We start from the raw sequence: 18,567 nt of genomic DNA on the forward strand, positions 1-18,567 counted from the left end.
AATTCTCACATATCTCCCCCATCCATTGGCTCCTGGTCGCTGCCCGCACAGAGTACAAAACTCTGATGCTGGCCTTCAAAGCAACCAAAGGTATGGCACCCCCCATATCTCGCAAGTCTAATCAGACCCTACAAACCCTCCCACACTCTCAGATCAGCCAACACAAGGAAGCTTGAAGTACCTTCAGAAAATATGCCGGGATATTGTAAGATATGAGAGATACTAACAATAGTATTGCCTGCTCATTTGCTACTTGTTACAAATGAGCAGGCGATAATTATGGAGGGATGGTCGTCAAAACTAGTGTAGTGTTGTGTTGTGTGACTATTTAATTTGGACACATTATTGTTAAGTAGTGTTGTGTGACTATTTAATTTGAACACCGTTCACTGCCGTATTCGCTACTTCACACTTCAGCAGTGGTGGGGAAGGTACTGGATTAAGAATCTCTGGTTTCTCTGGAAAGTCCAGAGAGTTTTGATTTGTTTTATTTCACCTTTTCTTTCACAATATAACTGTATGTTATCCCTGATAATAAAGAAGCGTTGAATTGAACTAGAGACACACAGAGGCGAGAGAGAGAGAGGGAGAGAGGGGGGGGGAGCCAATGGAAGCATACATACAGACAGACAGAGAGAGAGGGAGAGAGGGAGAGAGAGGGAGAGAGGGGGGGGGAGCCAATGGAAGCAGAGAGAGAGGGAGAGAGAGAGGGAGAGAGGGGGGGGGGGGAGCCAATGGAAGCATACATACAGACAGACAGAGAACAGAGCGTGGGGGGATGGGTGGTGGCGTGGGTCGGTGAGGAAGAGGAAGAGGAAGAGGGGTGTAGATTACGTGTGAAAACAGGTCATATGAGTGGATATTGTTCCAGCTAATAAAAGGAGGGCTAATGAGAACATCCATGTAGAGGGCGGGGCCTCATGGCGGTAAGGTGAGCTGGCCTGTGGCTCCGCTGTAAGGCGATGCTCCCTGAAGGCCAACACTGCTAGAGTTACTACCCATTATCTACACCCTCCACCAGGCCTGTCTGATAGCTTTACTACCCATTATCTACACCCTCCACCAGGCCCGTCTGATAGCTTTACTACCCATTATCTACACCCTCCACCAGGCCTGTCTGATAGCTTTACTACCCATTATCTACACCCTCCACCAGGCCCGTCTGATAGCTTTACTACCCATTATCTACACCCTCCACCAGGCCCGTCTGATAGCTTTACTACCCATTATCTACACCCTCCACCAGGCCTGTCTGATAGCTTTACTACCCATTATCTACACCCTCCACCAGGCCTGTCTGATGGCTTTACTACCCATTATCTACACCCTGCCACCAGGCCTGTCTGATAGCTTTACTACCCATTATCTACACCCTCCCACCAGGCCCGTCTGATAGCTTTACTACCCATTATCTACACCCTGCCACCAGGCCTGTCTGATAGCTTTACTACCCATTATCTACACCCTCCCACCAGGCCTGTCTGATGGCTTTACTACCCATTATCTACACCCTCCACCAGGCCTGTCTGATGGCTTTACTACCCATTATCTACACCCTCCACCAGGCCTGTCTGATGGCTTTACTACCCATTATCTACACCCTCCACCAGGCCTGTCTGATAGCTTTACTACCCATTATCTACACCCTGCCACCAGGCCCGTCTGATAGCTTTACTACCCATTATCTACACCCTCCACCAGGCCTGTCTGATAGCTTTACTACCCATTATCTACACCCTGCCACCAGGCCTGTCTGATAGCTTTACTACCCATTATCTACACCCTCCACCAGGCCTGTCTGATAGCTTTACTACCCATTATCTACACCCTCCACCAGGCCTGTCTGATGGCTTTACTACCCATTATCTACACCCTCCACCAGGCCTGTCTGATAGCTTTCTACCCATTATCTACACCCTGCCACCAGGCCTGTCTGATAGCTTTACTACCCATTATCTACACCCTCCACCAGGCCTGTCTGATAGCTTTCTACCCATTATCTACACCCTGCCACCAGGCCTGTCTGATGGCTTTACTACCCATTATCTACACCCTCCCACCAGGCCTGTCTGATAGCTTTCTACCCATTATCTACACCCTCCCACCAGGCCTGTCTGAGAGCTTTACTACCCATTATCTACACCCTCCACCAGGCCTGTCTGATAGCTTTACTACCTATTATCTACACCCTCCCACCAGGCCTGTCTGAGAGCTTTACTACCCATTATCTACACCCTCCCACCAGGCCTGTCTGATAGCTTTACTACCTATTATCTACACCCTCCACCAGGCCTGTCTGATAGCTTTACTACCCATTATCTACACCCTCCCACCAGGCCTGTCTGATAGCTTTACTACCTATTATCTACACCCTCCCACCAGGCCTGTCTGATAGCTTTACTACCCATTATCTACACCCTCCACCAGGCCTGTCTGAGAGCTTTACTACCCATTATCTACACCCTCCCACCAGGCCCGTCTGATAGCTTTACTACCCATTATCTACACCCTCCCACCAGGCCTGTCTGATAGCTTTACTACCCATTATCTACACCCTCCACCAGGCCTGTCTGTCTGATAGCTTTACTACCCATTATCTACACCCTCCACCAGGCCTGTCTGATAGCTTTACTACCCATTATCTACACCCTCCACCAGGCCCGTCTGATAGCTTTACTACCCATTATCTACACCCTCCCACCAGGCCTGTCTGATAGCTTTACTACCCATTATCTACACCCTCCACCAGGCCCGTCTGATAGCTTTCTACATATCTACACATATCTGTGTTCATTTCCTCCACTACCTTTTTTTCACAGATGAAAACTAAATAAAAACTAAAGCTATGATGACTAAAAGTACGACTAAATATATTGACAATTTTGTCAACAAATAAAAACTAGACAAAAAACGTATAGGGAGGGCCTATAGTGGAGAAGAGATCCAGTAGAACTGAAAGACGAGTCATTTTATGGTTTTATTTTATGTTTGTGCTCTGTGGGTGCTGCACTCTGAAAATAGCAGATATACGTAACAAGCTTGGTCTTTATGGTTAAGGTGGTGCAGTCGGTAGCACTCTTGCCTCACTCACAGCTAAGTCGTCCTGGGTTCGATTCCGACTGGGGATACTGTGGTCGCTGGGGGGTGGGGGGGGGGGGGGGGGGCGTGTTCTCTCCTCCGCGTCATCAGTGCCCATACACTAGGTGGGATTGGAAAAAGGGCCTTTCTGTGTGGAGTTTGCATGTTCTCCCCGTGTCCCCTAGGGTAGGTAGGCCTACCCTCACATGTTCTCCCCGTGTCCCCTAGGGTAGATACCCTCACATGTTCTCCCCGTGTCCCCTAGGGTAGGTACCCTCACATGTTCTCCCCGTGTCCCCTAGGGTAGGTACCCTCACATGTTCTCCCCGTGTCCCCTAGGGTAGATACCCTCACATGTTCTCCCCGTGTCCCCTAGGGTAGGTACCCTCACATGTTCTCCCCGTGTCCCCCTAGGGTAGATACCCTCACATGTTCTCCCCGTGTCCCCTAGGGTAGGTACCCTCACATGTTCTCCCCGTGTCCCCTAGGGTATAGGTACCCTCACATGTTCTCCCCGTGTCCCCTAGGGTAGATACCCTCACATGTTCTCCCCGTGTCCCCTAGGGTATAGGTACCCTCACATGTTCTCCCCGTGTCCCCTAGGGTATAGGTACCCTCACATGTTCTCCCCGTGTCCCTAGGGTATAGGTACCCTCACAAAAAACATGCAGTATAATACTGGTCTCTATACTGCCTCCCCCTGGGCCTTATGGATTGGAAAGGAGCTGGTTGGAATAACGTGTTCCTTCCACACGCTACATCCTACCAGGGAAACTATAAGAAGAGGCCTGCTCACTCTCATGCATTGAAGCTAGCATGAGCTCAGTTCGAGAATTGGCAGAATGAGAGTAGCTAGTACAGTCTTAGGCTATTGGCATCAGGTGAAAATGGTTTACAAAATGGTGGGATAAAAAAGTTAGGGTTAAGCTTAGGCTACTCTACCTCTTTGGTCTTCTTGCTGGTGGGAGTGAAGCAGCCGATAGCCTGGTTCTCCTTGGAGGCAGACGCTCTGGACGGGCCGTCTAGGCGCTGACGGGCCGACGGAGGAAGTTCTGAGTAGAGCTGGTAGGAGAGGTTTCTTAAAATACACATAGTGTTCTCTAGACCCTGAGAGAGAGAGACAGAGAGAAAGAGAGAGAGAGAAACATAGAGGAAGAGGTTCACTTCACTGTATGTAAACAACATACAGCAATAACAATATCAAGCAGTGAGACGCCTAAGGGCGAGAAGCGACCTCGCCCTTAACCCATTCTGACCTGAGATCAGATTCATAACGAGGTTTCCACCGGACACACACTGGTCTGATGAACCCATTCTGACCTGAGATCAGATTCTAAAAAAATGTCAGTCGTTCTTCGATTGTTCAAAAATAGCAGACCTACAAGCTCGTATCGCGCCACTCGGTGGCGCGATATGAGCTTGTAGATCTGCTGTTTTTCAATAGCTAAAGCATAACATGATGCCAACACCAAAATGGGTGCCCGGTCAGAATGGGTTAAGGTCACACGTGCACGAATCTGCCTCGATGACGGCAGACTGCTGGCGAGCCCTGGCGCTTTGGCATGTGGGGGTCAGATCAACATTAATGAATTAATTAATTAATTCATTATGTACTGGCCATATAAGGAGCATGTCCTGAGAGTACAGGGTTTGATGAGGTCAGATCAACATATGGAATGTCAGAACAGGTCAGCTCCATATATGGAGATCTAAGGGTGGTAGTGGGGACATTCTCTTGAGTGTACAGGGTTTGATGAGGGCCAGGCCTTTTTTTTCCGGGCCTGCCGGGCGCGGCGGCTGCACTAATAACTGTGGGGCGGCCCGTCTAGAGTTTTAATGGACAGGTATCAGTCAACAGGCCGTCTAGAGTTTTAATGGACAGGTATCAGTCAACAGGCCCGTCTAGAGTTTAAATGGACAGGTATCAGTCAACAGGCCCGTCTAGAGTTTAAATGGACAGGTATCAGTCAACAGGCCCGTCTAGAGTTTAAATGGACAGGTATCAGTCAACAGGCCCGTCTAGAGTTTAAATGGACAGGTATCAGTCAACAGGCCCGTCTAGAGTTTAAATGGACAGGTATCAGTCAACAGGCCCGTCTAGAGTTTAAATGGACAGGTATCAGTCAACAGGCCGTCTAGAGTTTAAATGGACAGGTATCAGTCAACAGGCCCGTCTAGAGTTTAAATGGACAGGTATCAGTCAACAGGCCCGTCTAGAGTTTATATGGACAGGTATCAGTCAACAGGCCCGTCTAGAGTTTAAATGGACAGGTATCAGTCAACAGGCCGTCTAGAGTTTAAATGGACAGGTATGCAGTCAACAGGCCCGTCTAGAGTTTAAATGGACAGGTATCAGTCAACAGGCCCGTCTAGAGTTTAAATGGACAGGTATCAGTCAACAGGCCCGTCTAGAGTTTAAATGGACAGTATCAGTCAAAAGGGAGACATCGAAGAGGAAGGATGTATGGGGAAGGATCAACATATCAGAACAGGTTCTGACATATATCCATATATGGAGATCTAAGGGTTTGAGGTCAGATGTGGAGTTGCTGGCCAATATTGATGACATTCAGGGATCTCCATATGTGCTTAATTAACTGCGACAGCAGATCGTTTCCCATGGGGATTTTGAGTGATACACTGACTGAGGGGAATTGCACGTTTTCATAGTAAATGAGACTTGCGGTCACAATAAACAAATTAAACAATCAAATACAGCCATGGTTTGGGCTGAGCTGTGGATTTATTTCCTCTCTGAAAATGTAATGGTTAGTCTTCACTCTTCACTGTCTGTGAGAAAGAAAACTCAGTGACTCAGGCGTCAGGAAGGCAGCCTGACTGTAAGCAGCTTTACTATTTTATTTGAGAGGATTTAGGAAATTCAGGGGAGGTCGGACTTTCTCGGAAATCTGTGGTGCGTTCCTGCCAGAGGTTCGGTGACCTATAGCTTCAAGCTTCCCAAAACACAGATACTGAGGGGGAACGTGTTGTTCAGAGCCATGGGAGCACTTTATAAACACTTTCATCATCTAGAGTCATTCACATTGAAGTCATGCAATCACAAAAGCCTTTCTTGTATGTTTGTATATTTACAAAGACCCCTTGGGGTGATTTTCATAAATAAGATCAGACCCGTCTGAACTGAGTGGTGCTGTACTGTACTTGTGCTGTACGTACTGTACAAGCTCTCCTCCCTGGCCTCTCTGTGTGTGTGTGTGTGTGTGTGTGTGTGTGTGTGTGTGTGTGTGTGTGTGTGTGTGTGTGTGTGTGTGTGAACAACAAATGCTATTTCCGTACTCGGAACAGGAACATACATATGGACACACATTGCTGTCTATAGGAGTGGCTAGTAGCACTCAAAGACAAACTGAACTGAACTGAAAGTGGATGGAGGATGTTTTTTTATCACGATAAACAATAATAGCGATTATCGTCCCATGCCTATAGCTTCAATGTATTAACCCATTTTGGTGTTAGCATTATGTTATGCTTTAGCTATTTTTTCAAACTGTGCGTTAGAATCTGATCTCAGGTCAGAATGTATTAAACAGTTTCCGTGCCGGGAATGGATTACTCCAGGTTAATGTTGCTGCCAACCCCGCTAATCCCGCCTTTTGTTTTATGTGTTTAATCCGCTGTATTGTAATAAATAAAAAGAAAATCCGTCTTCGTTGCGGAGATAGAGAGTAGATGCATTCGCTTTGATGACGAAACCGGAAATCGTCACATGCTGTGGGCTGCTAGGGCTTCTGGGAAATTGAGGCCAATGGAAATGCATGGGGTGCAACGCCTCATTGAGACGAGTCTTGTGTGCGTCTTCCGGGTGCACCAAGATGGTGGATGATACGCTCGGATCACAACAAACCACGGGAGCTTTTTTCGTTGGATTTTCGCGGATTAAAAGCCCAAATAATTCAGCGTATGCTCTAAAGGTAATACAACAATCTCGGCAGTGAAGGGGGGTTGATTAAAATGCGGGTTAAGCGTGTAAAACAGTCAAACTGCTAATGCATGGTGTCGCTGGCAGTGCATGGAGATGCGTATATGGAGGCCGCCTCATTCATACACATTCATAACGTACAGTCAGGATACAATGGCTGGTGCTCACCTTGTCGGCAGAGTGCTCCGCCTGCAGGTTGCTCTGGGTATAGCAGACCAGAGAATCCACCAGACCTCGCATCTCTCTCATCTGCTGGCGTGTGCGCTCGTTGATGGAGCTCAGATTCCTGGACACGCACGCACGCACGCACGCACACACCAAAGAGACAGTCAAACAGCAGTAATTTCAATTGTCACTAATAATCTTTCATTTGAGTGTACGGTTACGGCTGCAACTACAGGCTAGTTTAACCCATTCTGAACGGGCACCCATTTTGGTGTCAGCATCATGTTATGCTTTAGCTATTTAAAAATAGCAGATCTACAAGCTCATATCGCGCCACCGAGTGGCGTGATACGAGCTTGTAGGTCTGCTATTTTTGAAAAAATCGAAGAACGACTGACATTTTTAGAATCTGATCTCAGGTCAGAATGGGTTCATCAGACCAGTGTGTGTCCGGCGGAAACCTCGTATGAATCTGATCTCAAGTCAGAATGGGTTAACTCCCCAAGCTCCGTGGCCATTACTGTACAGTACGTATAATTTGAGTGCTCAGTAAGAATGCAGCTCCAGGCTAGTTGAACATTTACAACAGTTAATGAATGAACTATGATGTCACTAAACTGCCCACAGCAACAACACATCCGTGTTGTTTTTGGCAGCACATTTCTATTGTAATTTTAGTCATTCTCTGGAATAGTTTTCATTTAGTTTTAGTCGACTAAATCTACAGTTGATTTAGTCGACTAAAATGTATTTTATCGGATCTTGATGCCGTCGAAATGACTGTTACACTTATTATATTAAATAGCCGATTGTGAACTTGTAGATCCACGAGTCCCTTCGTATTTCAGATCAAGGACCCTTTGGCCTGATGGAGGGAAAGGAACTGGTTAACTTGTTCCTTCCACACGCTATACGTCCGGCCGGGGAAACTCTCCCCGCCTGTCAGGTGAAAAGAAGCAGCTTGGACTCCTCATGCATTGAAGGAAGCATGAGGTCAGTCCGCTGCCCCCCCCCCCCCCCCCCAGGTTGGCAGAGGAAGTGTAGCGCCCAGGATTACATTAGATAATTGACACTTGGTTAATGGGTTACAAAATCGTCTAAAATTCGAGGGCAAAAAAGGACCCTTTGGCAGAGAGAGAGAGAGAGAGAGAGAGAGAGAGATAGAGAGAGAGAGAGAGACAGAGAGAGAGAGAGAGAGAGACAGAGAGAGAGAGACAGAGAGAGAGAGAGAGAGAGAGAGAGAGAGAGAGAGAGAGAGAGAGAGAGAGAGAGAGAGAGAGAGAGAGAGAGAGAGAGAGAGAGAGATAGAGAGAGAGAGAGAGAGAGAGAGAGAGAGAGAGAGAGAGAGAGAGAGAAGAGAGAGAGAGAGAGAGAGACAGAGAGAGAGAGAGAGAGAGAGAGAGAGAGAGAGACCTACCTGAGGCATCCGGTGGTGTTGTAGAAGATGTCCTTCTCAGAGGGACTCAGCTGGATGGATCCAGAGTCTCCAGAGGAACAGAGAGGAACCAGAACTCTCTCTGTGAGTTCTGACAGAACTTCTCTGGACAGCTTCTCCTTCAGGTTGTCTTTGGATGACAGGTTCCACAAGATACCTATGACGCACACAACACACACGCACACACGAGTGCACGCACACACACACACACACACACACACACACACACACACACACACACACACACACACACACACACAGTCACACAGTCGTACACAAATGTCACACAACACACACACACACACACACACACACACACACACACACACACACACACACACACACACACACACACACACACACACACACACACACACACACACACACACACACACACACACACACACACACACACAAATGTCACACAACACACACAATACAAAACATAATAGGCTAATAGCATAGTCACTATTGTTAAAGCCAGGGCTTAATTTGTAGGGCTCTGGTTCGTGCGCCGTGGGAAATCTAAAAGGTCAAATGCACATATAATACAATACGTTTTTATTTTAGACTATTTATTATTAATTCATGCTTTCACAATTTCCCCTCAAGGGACATGGATGAAATGCACAGAGCTAGTAAAACACTAGTCAACACTGTGTGTGTGTGTGTGTGTGTGTGTGTGTGTGTGTGTGTGTGTGTGTGTGTGTGTGTGTGTGTGTGTTCAACCAGCACAAATCAATCCCAGATGAATCAGTAACTGATCCTCGACTTTCAGCAGATATAACAACTGATAATTGAAATGACAACTCCTCTGTGAGATTCATCACATTTTTAAGAAAAATAATCAAAATTGTTATGAACTCTTTGGCTGCCATATTTTCTATATTGTCTATTTACTATGCATTATATTATCTATTTACTACGTTTCTATATTATCTATTTACTATGCATTATATTATCTATTTACAACGTTTCTATATTATCTATTTACTATGCATTATATTATCTATTTACTATGCATTATATTATCTATTTACTATGCATTATATTATCTATTTACTACGTTTCTATATTATCTATTTACTATGCATTATATTATCTATTTACTACGTTTCTATATTATCTATTTACTACGTTTCTATATTATCTATTTACTACGTTTCTATATTATCTATTTACTATGCATTATATTATCTATTTACTATGCATTATATTATCTATTTACTACGTTTCTATATTATCTATTTACTATGCATTATATTATCTATTTACTACGTTTCTATATTATCTATTTACTACGTTTCTATATTATCTATTTACTACGTTTCTATATTATCTATTTACTATGCATTATATTATCTATTTACTATGCATTATATTATCTATTTACTATGCATTATATTATCTATTTACTATGCATTATATTATCTATGTACTATGCATTATATTATCTATTTACTACGTTTCTATATTATCTATTTACTATGCATTATATTATCTATTTACTACGTTTCTATATTATCTATTTACTACGTTTCTATATTATCTATTTACTACGTTTCTATTTTATCTATTTACTATGCATTATATTATCTATTTACTACGTTTCTATATTATCTATTTACTATGCATTATATTATCTATTTACTACGTTTCTATATTATCTATTTACTATGCATTATATTATCTATTTACTACGTTTCTATATTATCTATTTACTACGTTTCTATATTATCTATTTACTATGCATTATATTATCTATTTATTACGTTTCTATATTATCTATTTACTATGCATTATATTATCTATTTACTATGTTTCTATATTATCTATTTACTATGCATTATATTATCTATTTACTACGTTTCTATATTATCTATTTACTATGCATTATATTATCTATTTACTATGTTTCTATATTATCTATTTACTATGCATTATATTATCTATTTACTACGTTTCTATATTATCTATTTACTATGCATTATATTATCTATTTACTACGTTTCTATATTATCTATTTACTATGCATTATATTATCTATTTACTATGCATTATATTATCTATTTACTACGTTTCTATATTATCTATTTACTATGCATTATATTATCTATTTACTACGTTTCTATATTATCTATTTATTTACTATGCATTAAATTATCTATTTACTACGTTTCTATATTATCTATTTACTATGCATTATATTATCTATTTACTACGTTTCTATATTGTCTATTTACTATGCATTATATTATCTATTTACTACGTTTCTATATTATCTATTTATTTACTATGCATTAAATTATCTATTTACTACGTTTCTATATTATCTATTTACTATGCATTATATTATCTATTTACTACGTTTCTATATTATCTATTTACTATGCATTATATTATCTATTTACTACGTTTCTATATTATCTATTTACTATGCATTATATTATCTATTTACTACGTTTCTATATTATCTATTTACTACGTTTCTATATTATCTATTTACTACGTTTCTATATTATCTATTTACTATGCATTATATTATCTATTTACTACGTTTCTATATTATCTATTTACTATGCATTATATTATCTATTTACTACGTTTCTATATTATCTATTTACTACGTTTCTATATTATCTATTTACTACGTTTCTATATTATCTATTTACTATGCATTATATTATCTATTTACTACGTTTCTATATTATCTATTTACTATGCATTATATTATCTATTTACTACGTTTCTATATTATCTATTTACTACGTTTCTATATTATCTATTTACTACGTTTCTATATTATCTATTTACTACGTTTCTATATTATCTATTTACTATGCATTATATTATCTATTTACTACGTTTCTATATTATCTATTTACTATGCATTATATTATCTATTTACTACGTTTCTATATTATCTATTTACTACGTTTCTATATTATCTATTTACTACGTTTCTATATTATCTATTTACTATGCATTATATTATCTATTTACTACGTTTCTATATTATCTATTTACTACTAGTACTTTTACACTACCTGTGATGTTCTTGTATTGAGTACTTTTACTCTACCTGTGATGTTCTTGTATCGAGTACTTTTACACTACCTGTGATGTTCTTGTATCGAGTACTTTTACTCTACCTGTGATGTTCTTGTATTGAGTACTTTTACACTACCTGTGATGTTCTTGTATCGAGTACTTTTACTCTACCTGTGATGTTCTTGTATTGAGTACTTTTACTCTACCTGTGATGTTCTTGTATTAAGTACTTTTACACTACCTGTGATGTTCTTGTATTGAGTACTTTTACTCTACCTGTGATGTTCTTGTATTGAGTACTTTTACTCTACCTGTGATGTTCTTGTATCGAGTACTTTTACACTACCTGTGATGTTCTTGTATCGAGTACTTTTACACTACCTGTGATGTTCTTGTATCGAGTACTTTTACACTACCTGTGATTGTTCTTGTATCGAGTACTTTTACACTACCTGTGATGTTCTTGTATTGAGTACTTTTACTCTACCTGTGATGTTCTTGTATTGAGTACTTTTACTCTACCTGTGATGTTCTTGTATCGAGTACTTTTACTCTACCTGTGATGTTCTTGTATCGAGTACTTTTACTCTACCTGTGATGTTCTTGTATTGAGTACTTTTACTCTACCTGTGATGTTCTTGTATTGAGTACTTTTACACTACCTGTGATGTTCTTGTATCGAGTACTTTTACACTACCTGTGATGTTCTTGTATTGAGTACTTTTACTCTACCTGTGATGTTCTTGTATCGAGTACTTTTACACTACCTGTGATGTTCTTGTATCGAGTACTTTTACACTACCTGTGATGTTCTTGTATCGAGTACTTTTACACTACCTGTGATTGTTCTTGTATCGAGTACTTTTACACTACCTGTGATGTTCTTGTATTGAGTACTTTTACTCTACCTGTGATGTTCTTGTATTGAGTACTTTTACTCTACCTGTGATGTTCTTGTATCGAGTACTTTTACTCTACCTGTGATGTTCTTGTATCGAGTACTTTTACTCTACCTGTGATGTTCTTGTATTGAGTACTTTTACTCTACCTGTGATGTTCTTGTATTGAGTACTTTTACACTACCTGTGATGTTCTTGTATCGAGTACTTTTACACTACCTGTGATGTTCTTGTATTGAGTACTTTTACTCTACCTGTGATGTTCTTGTATTGAGTACTTTTACTCTACCTGTGATGTTCTTGTATCGAGTACTTTTACTCTACCTGTGATGTTCTTGTATCGAGTACTTTCACTCTACCTGTGATGTTCTTGTATTGAGTACTTTCACTCTACCTGTGATGTTCTTGTATTGAGTACTTTCACTCTACCTGTGATGTTCTTGTATCGAGTACTTTTACACTACCTGTGATGTTCTTGTATTGAGTACTTTCACTCTACCTGTGATGTTCTTGTATCGAGTACTTTTACACTAACTGTGATGTTCTTGTATTGAGTACTTTCACTCTACCTGTGATGTTCTTGTATCGAGTACTTTTACTCTACCTGTGATGTTCTTGTATTGAGTACTTTTACTCTACCTGTGATGTTCTTGTATTGAGTACTTTCACTCTACCTGTGATGTTCTTGTATCGAGTACTTTTACACTACCTGTGATGTTCTTGTATTGAGTACTTTTACTCTACCTGTGATGTTCTTGTATTGAGTACTTTTACTCTACCTGTGATGTTCTTGTATTGAGTACTTTTACACTACCTGTGATGTTCTTGTATCAAGTACTTTTACACTACCTGTGATGTTCTTGTATCGAGTACTTTTACTCTACCTGTGATGTTCTTGTATTGAGTACTTTTACTCTACCTGTGATGTTCTTGTATTGAGTACTTTTACACTACCTGTGATGTTCTTGTATCAAGTACTTTTACTCTACCTGTGATGTTCTTGTATTGAGTACTTTTACACTACCTGTGATGTTCTTGTATCGAGTACTTTTACTCTACCTGTGATGTTCTTGTATCGAGTACTTTTACACTACCTGTGATGTTCTTGTATCGAGTACTTTTACACTACCTGTGATGTTCTTGTATCGAGTACTTTTACTCTACCTGTGATGTTCTTGTATTGAGTACTTTTACTCTACCTGTGATGTTCTTGTATTGAGTACTTTTACACTACCTGTGATGTTCTTGTATCAAGTACTTTTACACTACCTGTGATGTTCTTGTATCGAGTACTTTTACTCTACCTGTGATGTTCTTGTATTGAGTACTTTTACACTACCTGTGATGTTCTTGTATCGAGTACTTTTACTCTACCTGTGATGTTCTTGTATCGAGTACTTTTACACTACCTGTGATGTTCTTGTATCGAGTACTTTTACACTACCTGTGATGTTCTTGTATCGAGTACTTTTACTCTACCTGTGATGTTCTTGTATCGAGTACTTTTACTCTACCTGTGATGTTCTTGCGTAGCTCCTCGTCGGGCTCCTTCAGGACGCCGACCAGTCGCGTGACGCCTCCGGCGTCGATGAGCGCCGCCTTGTTGTCGGCGTTCTCGTAAATAACGTTCCTCACGGCGCCCGTGGAGAACCGCTGCACTTCCTGGTTCTCACTGGAGAACAGCTGGACCAGGGCGGGGACGCCTCGGAGAGAACGTACCTGTTGGGGGAGAGAGAGAGAGAGAGATGTTAACCCATTCTGACCTGAGATCAGATTCTAAAAATGTCAGTCGTTCTTCGATTTTTCAAAAAATAGCAGACCTACAAGCTCGTAGCGCGCCACTCGGTGGCGCGCTACGAGCTTGTAGGTCTGCTATTTTTAAATAGCTAAAGCATAACATGATGCCGACACCAAAATGGGTGCCCGGTCAGAATGGGTTAAATTAATACATTTGTATATGTGTACATTTATGTATACATAAATAAATAAAATAATTAGCGCGTGGCCGCACGTTTAGGAAGCGATATGCAGTACCAAAATTACATTATTTGTATGGGTACCTGGTGCTCACCATTTCTTATTCGGTTCCTACCATACAGCCAGAAATGAACATCCGCCTCCACATTATAAGATTATCCCAGATTGTATAAGCTTTATTCAACGGCCCATAAACGAAAGAACAGATGATCGTGGTTAATTTGTTTTATATAAAATACAATCGCTCGTCACTTTACACAGCATTTGTTTACATCCGGTTCACGTACGTGGGCCTTCCTGTTGCAGGCATTTGTGCCCTTAAAAAAAGTGCAACACCAAAAGGCCAAGTGGCCTTGCCTCTAAAAGGATGAAGTGTAACTCCTGCGCATGCACATACCTGGTTCTTGGCATCGTTGCTATGGTAACACTGATGCTGGATGTAGGCGGCTCCCAGGACCTGCATCCCTGAATCATTCTCTGACAGATACCTGACCGCCGTGGGCATGTCTATGCCCTGGATCCTGTGCACGCATGCACACGCACGCACGCGCACGCACACGCATGCACGCACGCACATGCACACACACACACACACACACACACACACACACACATATATATTATTAGTTCCAATTAGGGATGCACCGATCCGGCTTTTTGGCATTCGATACCGATTTCGATACATGGGGGTCCAGTATCTGCCGATACAGAGTACCGATCCGATACCCTATGTCTAATGTATAATGTAATGTATTTAATACATTATTATATATATTATATTATATATAATAATATAATATATTATTAACACGTGGATTAATAATATTGGTCAACCAGGGCGATTTATGAGGGTTTAACATTCTAAGTACAAATAAAAGCTGTGCAGTATTATGCACTTTCATAGTTTTTATTGATTTAATACGCAGATTACGTCTTTGGCCACTAGGGGGTTTTATTATTATTATGCCTATAATTATAATTTTTGGTTTATAATCCATAGTTACTATGCATAATAATATTATGCCTATAATTATTATTATTTTAGGTTTATAATCCATAGTTACTATGTATAATATTATTATTATTATTATTATACATAGTAACTATGGATTATAAACCAGCTAGGCCTACACATAAGGAAAGTTGTAAAGCACAACCACAATTTAATTTATTTCTGACGATAGTCAACCACATCATTTTGGTTTCTATTCCTTTTATAACTCTAGTTAATGTTCTATTCAGATATTATTCAATGCATCATTGCCAGCATTAGCCCCATATGTTCCCTCTCCCTACGCACATTCTGTAGCTACTGTGGGCCAGCATACTCAAACTACTATTATTATTTTAATATTCGGAATCCCCGCACGCACGCACGCACACACACACACACACACACACCAACGATCCCTTTGCTGCAACGTTAGCTTGCTAGCCTAGCAATGTTGTGTAGGTAGGCTACTGTTGATAGCTTTAGCAGCTATCGCTAACATGAGGAACAGCAACAACAAGTAGGATGTAATTGAATGGGGGCTTTGGCAACTGTCCTCTTTGGCTCTCCGTGTTCATCGGATTCTTTATCTTACATAAAGAAATACGAGCGACCTGCTAAAAAAGTTAAGAACACAGCGGGGGGACACCCGGGACAGAAGTGACAGAACGAGACAGACTAGTGTAGTGCACAGTGACTGAGCGCAGCCCGAGCCCCTCCTCTCCCTCGAGGATCAGGAGGGAGAGGGCTGAGGGAGCGAGGGGGCTGTTTGACTGTGTGTGCGCACTGGGAAGGAGCATGTCTCACGTTCCAACGGGAGAACGGAGCGGCATCTGACTGGATCGGATAATGGATCGGCCCATTGCCACCGATTCCCGATCTAGAATTTTTGCCTGGATCGGCGCCGATCTCCGATACGAGTATCGGATCGGCGCATCCCTAGTTCCAATTACCAATTCCAAAAGCCAGTTAATTTTTCCCATAGAGATATGGTATAATGTGGGTCGGTATTATTGCGAACGCAGTGAGTTTTTATTTTATTGTGGTATGTGACTGTGAGTTTTTATTTTATTGTGGTTTGTGACTGTGAGTTTTTATTTTATTGTGGTATGTGACTGTGAGTTTTCCAGTATCTTGGGAGCGTAGAGGTCGTGGGGGGGGGGGGGGGGTGTATGCTTTTATTAGGCTGGACATGTAGGGTGGAGTCCATTTAGAGCTTTAAAGGGCTTTAAAGGCTTTTAAGGTTGTAAATATGCTTATCAGTGTTATTGCGAGGATGAGGGGGTACCTGGAAATATTCTCCCCTCCAAGGGGTCAAAGTAGTTTGGGAAGCCCTATTCTGTAGTATTAAATATAAAGTTACGTCACGCGACCGGGCTCGGTGCGAACTAGGCGAATGGGGTGGCGTGAACGAAGCGAACGATCGCCTGGTGTCTTCGCCCCCAACTGGAAAAATGAAGCTAGCCAACTGAAGCTACCTTCGCTTCCCCCCTCCACAATTTAATTTGTCTCGTCTCGGTTCTCGCACGTAATTTGACTGGGTCTTGACTTGGTCTTGGACCAACTTACCAAGGGACTCAGGACTCCCCCCACCGAGTACACTCGAGTCACTACAATGAAATTAAATTTATGTATTAACGGCCTAACCACACCAAAGGGTCGAGAATAGTGGTGGATATTGCTTGCAATCTCACGATAGATATGTATCACGAAATAAAATGTCTAAACATCCTAACAAGGGGTCTGGGAAGGGAGTACATTGCAACTTGCAAGGGGGGCTTTAACCCATTCTGAACGGGCACCCATTTGTGTGTCAGCATCATGTTATGCTTTAGCTATTAAAAAATAGCAGATCTACAAGCTCATATCGCGCCACCGAGTGGCGCGATACGAGCTTGTAGGTCTGCTATTTTTTGAAAAATCGAAGAACGACTGACATTTTTAGAATCTGATCTCAGGTCAGAATGGGTTCGTCAGACCAGTGTGTGTCCGGCGGAAACCTCGTATGAATCTGATCTCAGGTCAGAATGGGGTATCGATACAGCATCGATACAGCATCGATACAGCAATTCAGCTATCGTCCGGATGTTCGATTGATATATTGCCATATCGATTAATTGAATGCACCACTAGTGGAGACGGTTTTAGCGTTGTCCCAGCGGTGTGATATGTCCTGTTGCACGTTGACGCACGCCGTCCCAAGTGAAACCACACCAAAAGGTCACCATGCAACTCCGCGCAAACCGTTTGGACCCAAGGAGTTGCATGGCGACCCTTTGTTGTGGTCACGGCTTTATACCCATATTTTAAGGAGTCTGGTGCTTATAGACAGCTATCTTGTTAATTAACGGAGTGCAGCTGACGCACCTGCCTGCTGTCACAGTGTTTTCTGTACCTATATATATATATATTATATATATATAAATATTTTGTCCTCGACTAGGTCTCGCCTCCCGTCAAGTCTCTGTCTTGATTCAGACTCGACCCCCTCCCACACTCGGTCTTGACTGGGACCCACCCTCGGACGTGGTCTTGACTTGGGACTCGACTAAAACACTATCATATAAACTCACCCTCCTAGCGGGTCGTTGCTGTGAGTCGAGGCTCCGTCCATCACGTCCGCTCCCTTCCCGACGCTCCTCATGCTGCGCAGCGACGCAGCTCGATGCATGGACGCCTGGTACTGCTGCCCGGCCACGGCCCCCACCACGCTGCTGCTGCCTCCGCTCACCCTGGACACCTGCTGCTGCTGCCAGGCGCCGCCCCAGCCGTTCCCCCCTACTGCTATGGAGCCCACCCTGCTGGCGGTGCCCCCGGGGCCCCCGGGGCCCCAGAGCCCGTCCTGTGGCCCCCAGGGTTGCTGCTGTTGGTGGTGGTACTGCTGGCGGTTGGTGATGCGACTGATGGTGCGGTGGGAGGGGCCTCTGTAGGCATGCTGGCTGGCTAGCTCCTCCTCCTGATAGTTTAACGATTAGACATGAGAGATTACTTAAGAGATTGAAATGACACTTGTGTGAAGTGAGGGGTGCCA

General features: G+C 42.3%; 1 protein-coding gene across 1 annotated transcript in view; it reads right to left on the bottom strand.

Annotated features, from left to right (window-relative positions):
• LOC310854025 (plakophilin-3-like) overlaps positions 1-18,567 on the bottom strand; it is a 75,256-nt gene that overhangs the window by 23,522 nt on the left and 33,167 nt on the right. Inside the window, exons 4-9 of the mRNA XM_083758501.1 lie at positions 18,110-18,492; positions 14,943-15,066; positions 14,083-14,287; positions 8,601-8,775; positions 7,187-7,304; positions 4,021-4,185 (exon numbers count right to left, since the gene is read on the bottom strand). Of these exons, the coding sequence (XP_083614627.1) occupies positions 4,021-4,185; positions 7,187-7,304; positions 8,601-8,775; positions 14,083-14,287; positions 14,943-15,066; positions 18,110-18,492 (1,170 nt within the window). The remainder of the gene's footprint in view (positions 1-4,020; positions 4,186-7,186; positions 7,305-8,600; positions 8,776-14,082; positions 14,288-14,942; positions 15,067-18,109; positions 18,493-18,567) is intronic.

This window comes from Protomyctophum parallelum (genome assembly GCF_964188405.1).
Source record: "Protomyctophum parallelum genome assembly, chromosome: 2".
Classification (NCBI taxonomy): Eukaryota; Metazoa; Chordata; class Actinopteri; order Myctophiformes; family Myctophidae; genus Protomyctophum; species Protomyctophum parallelum.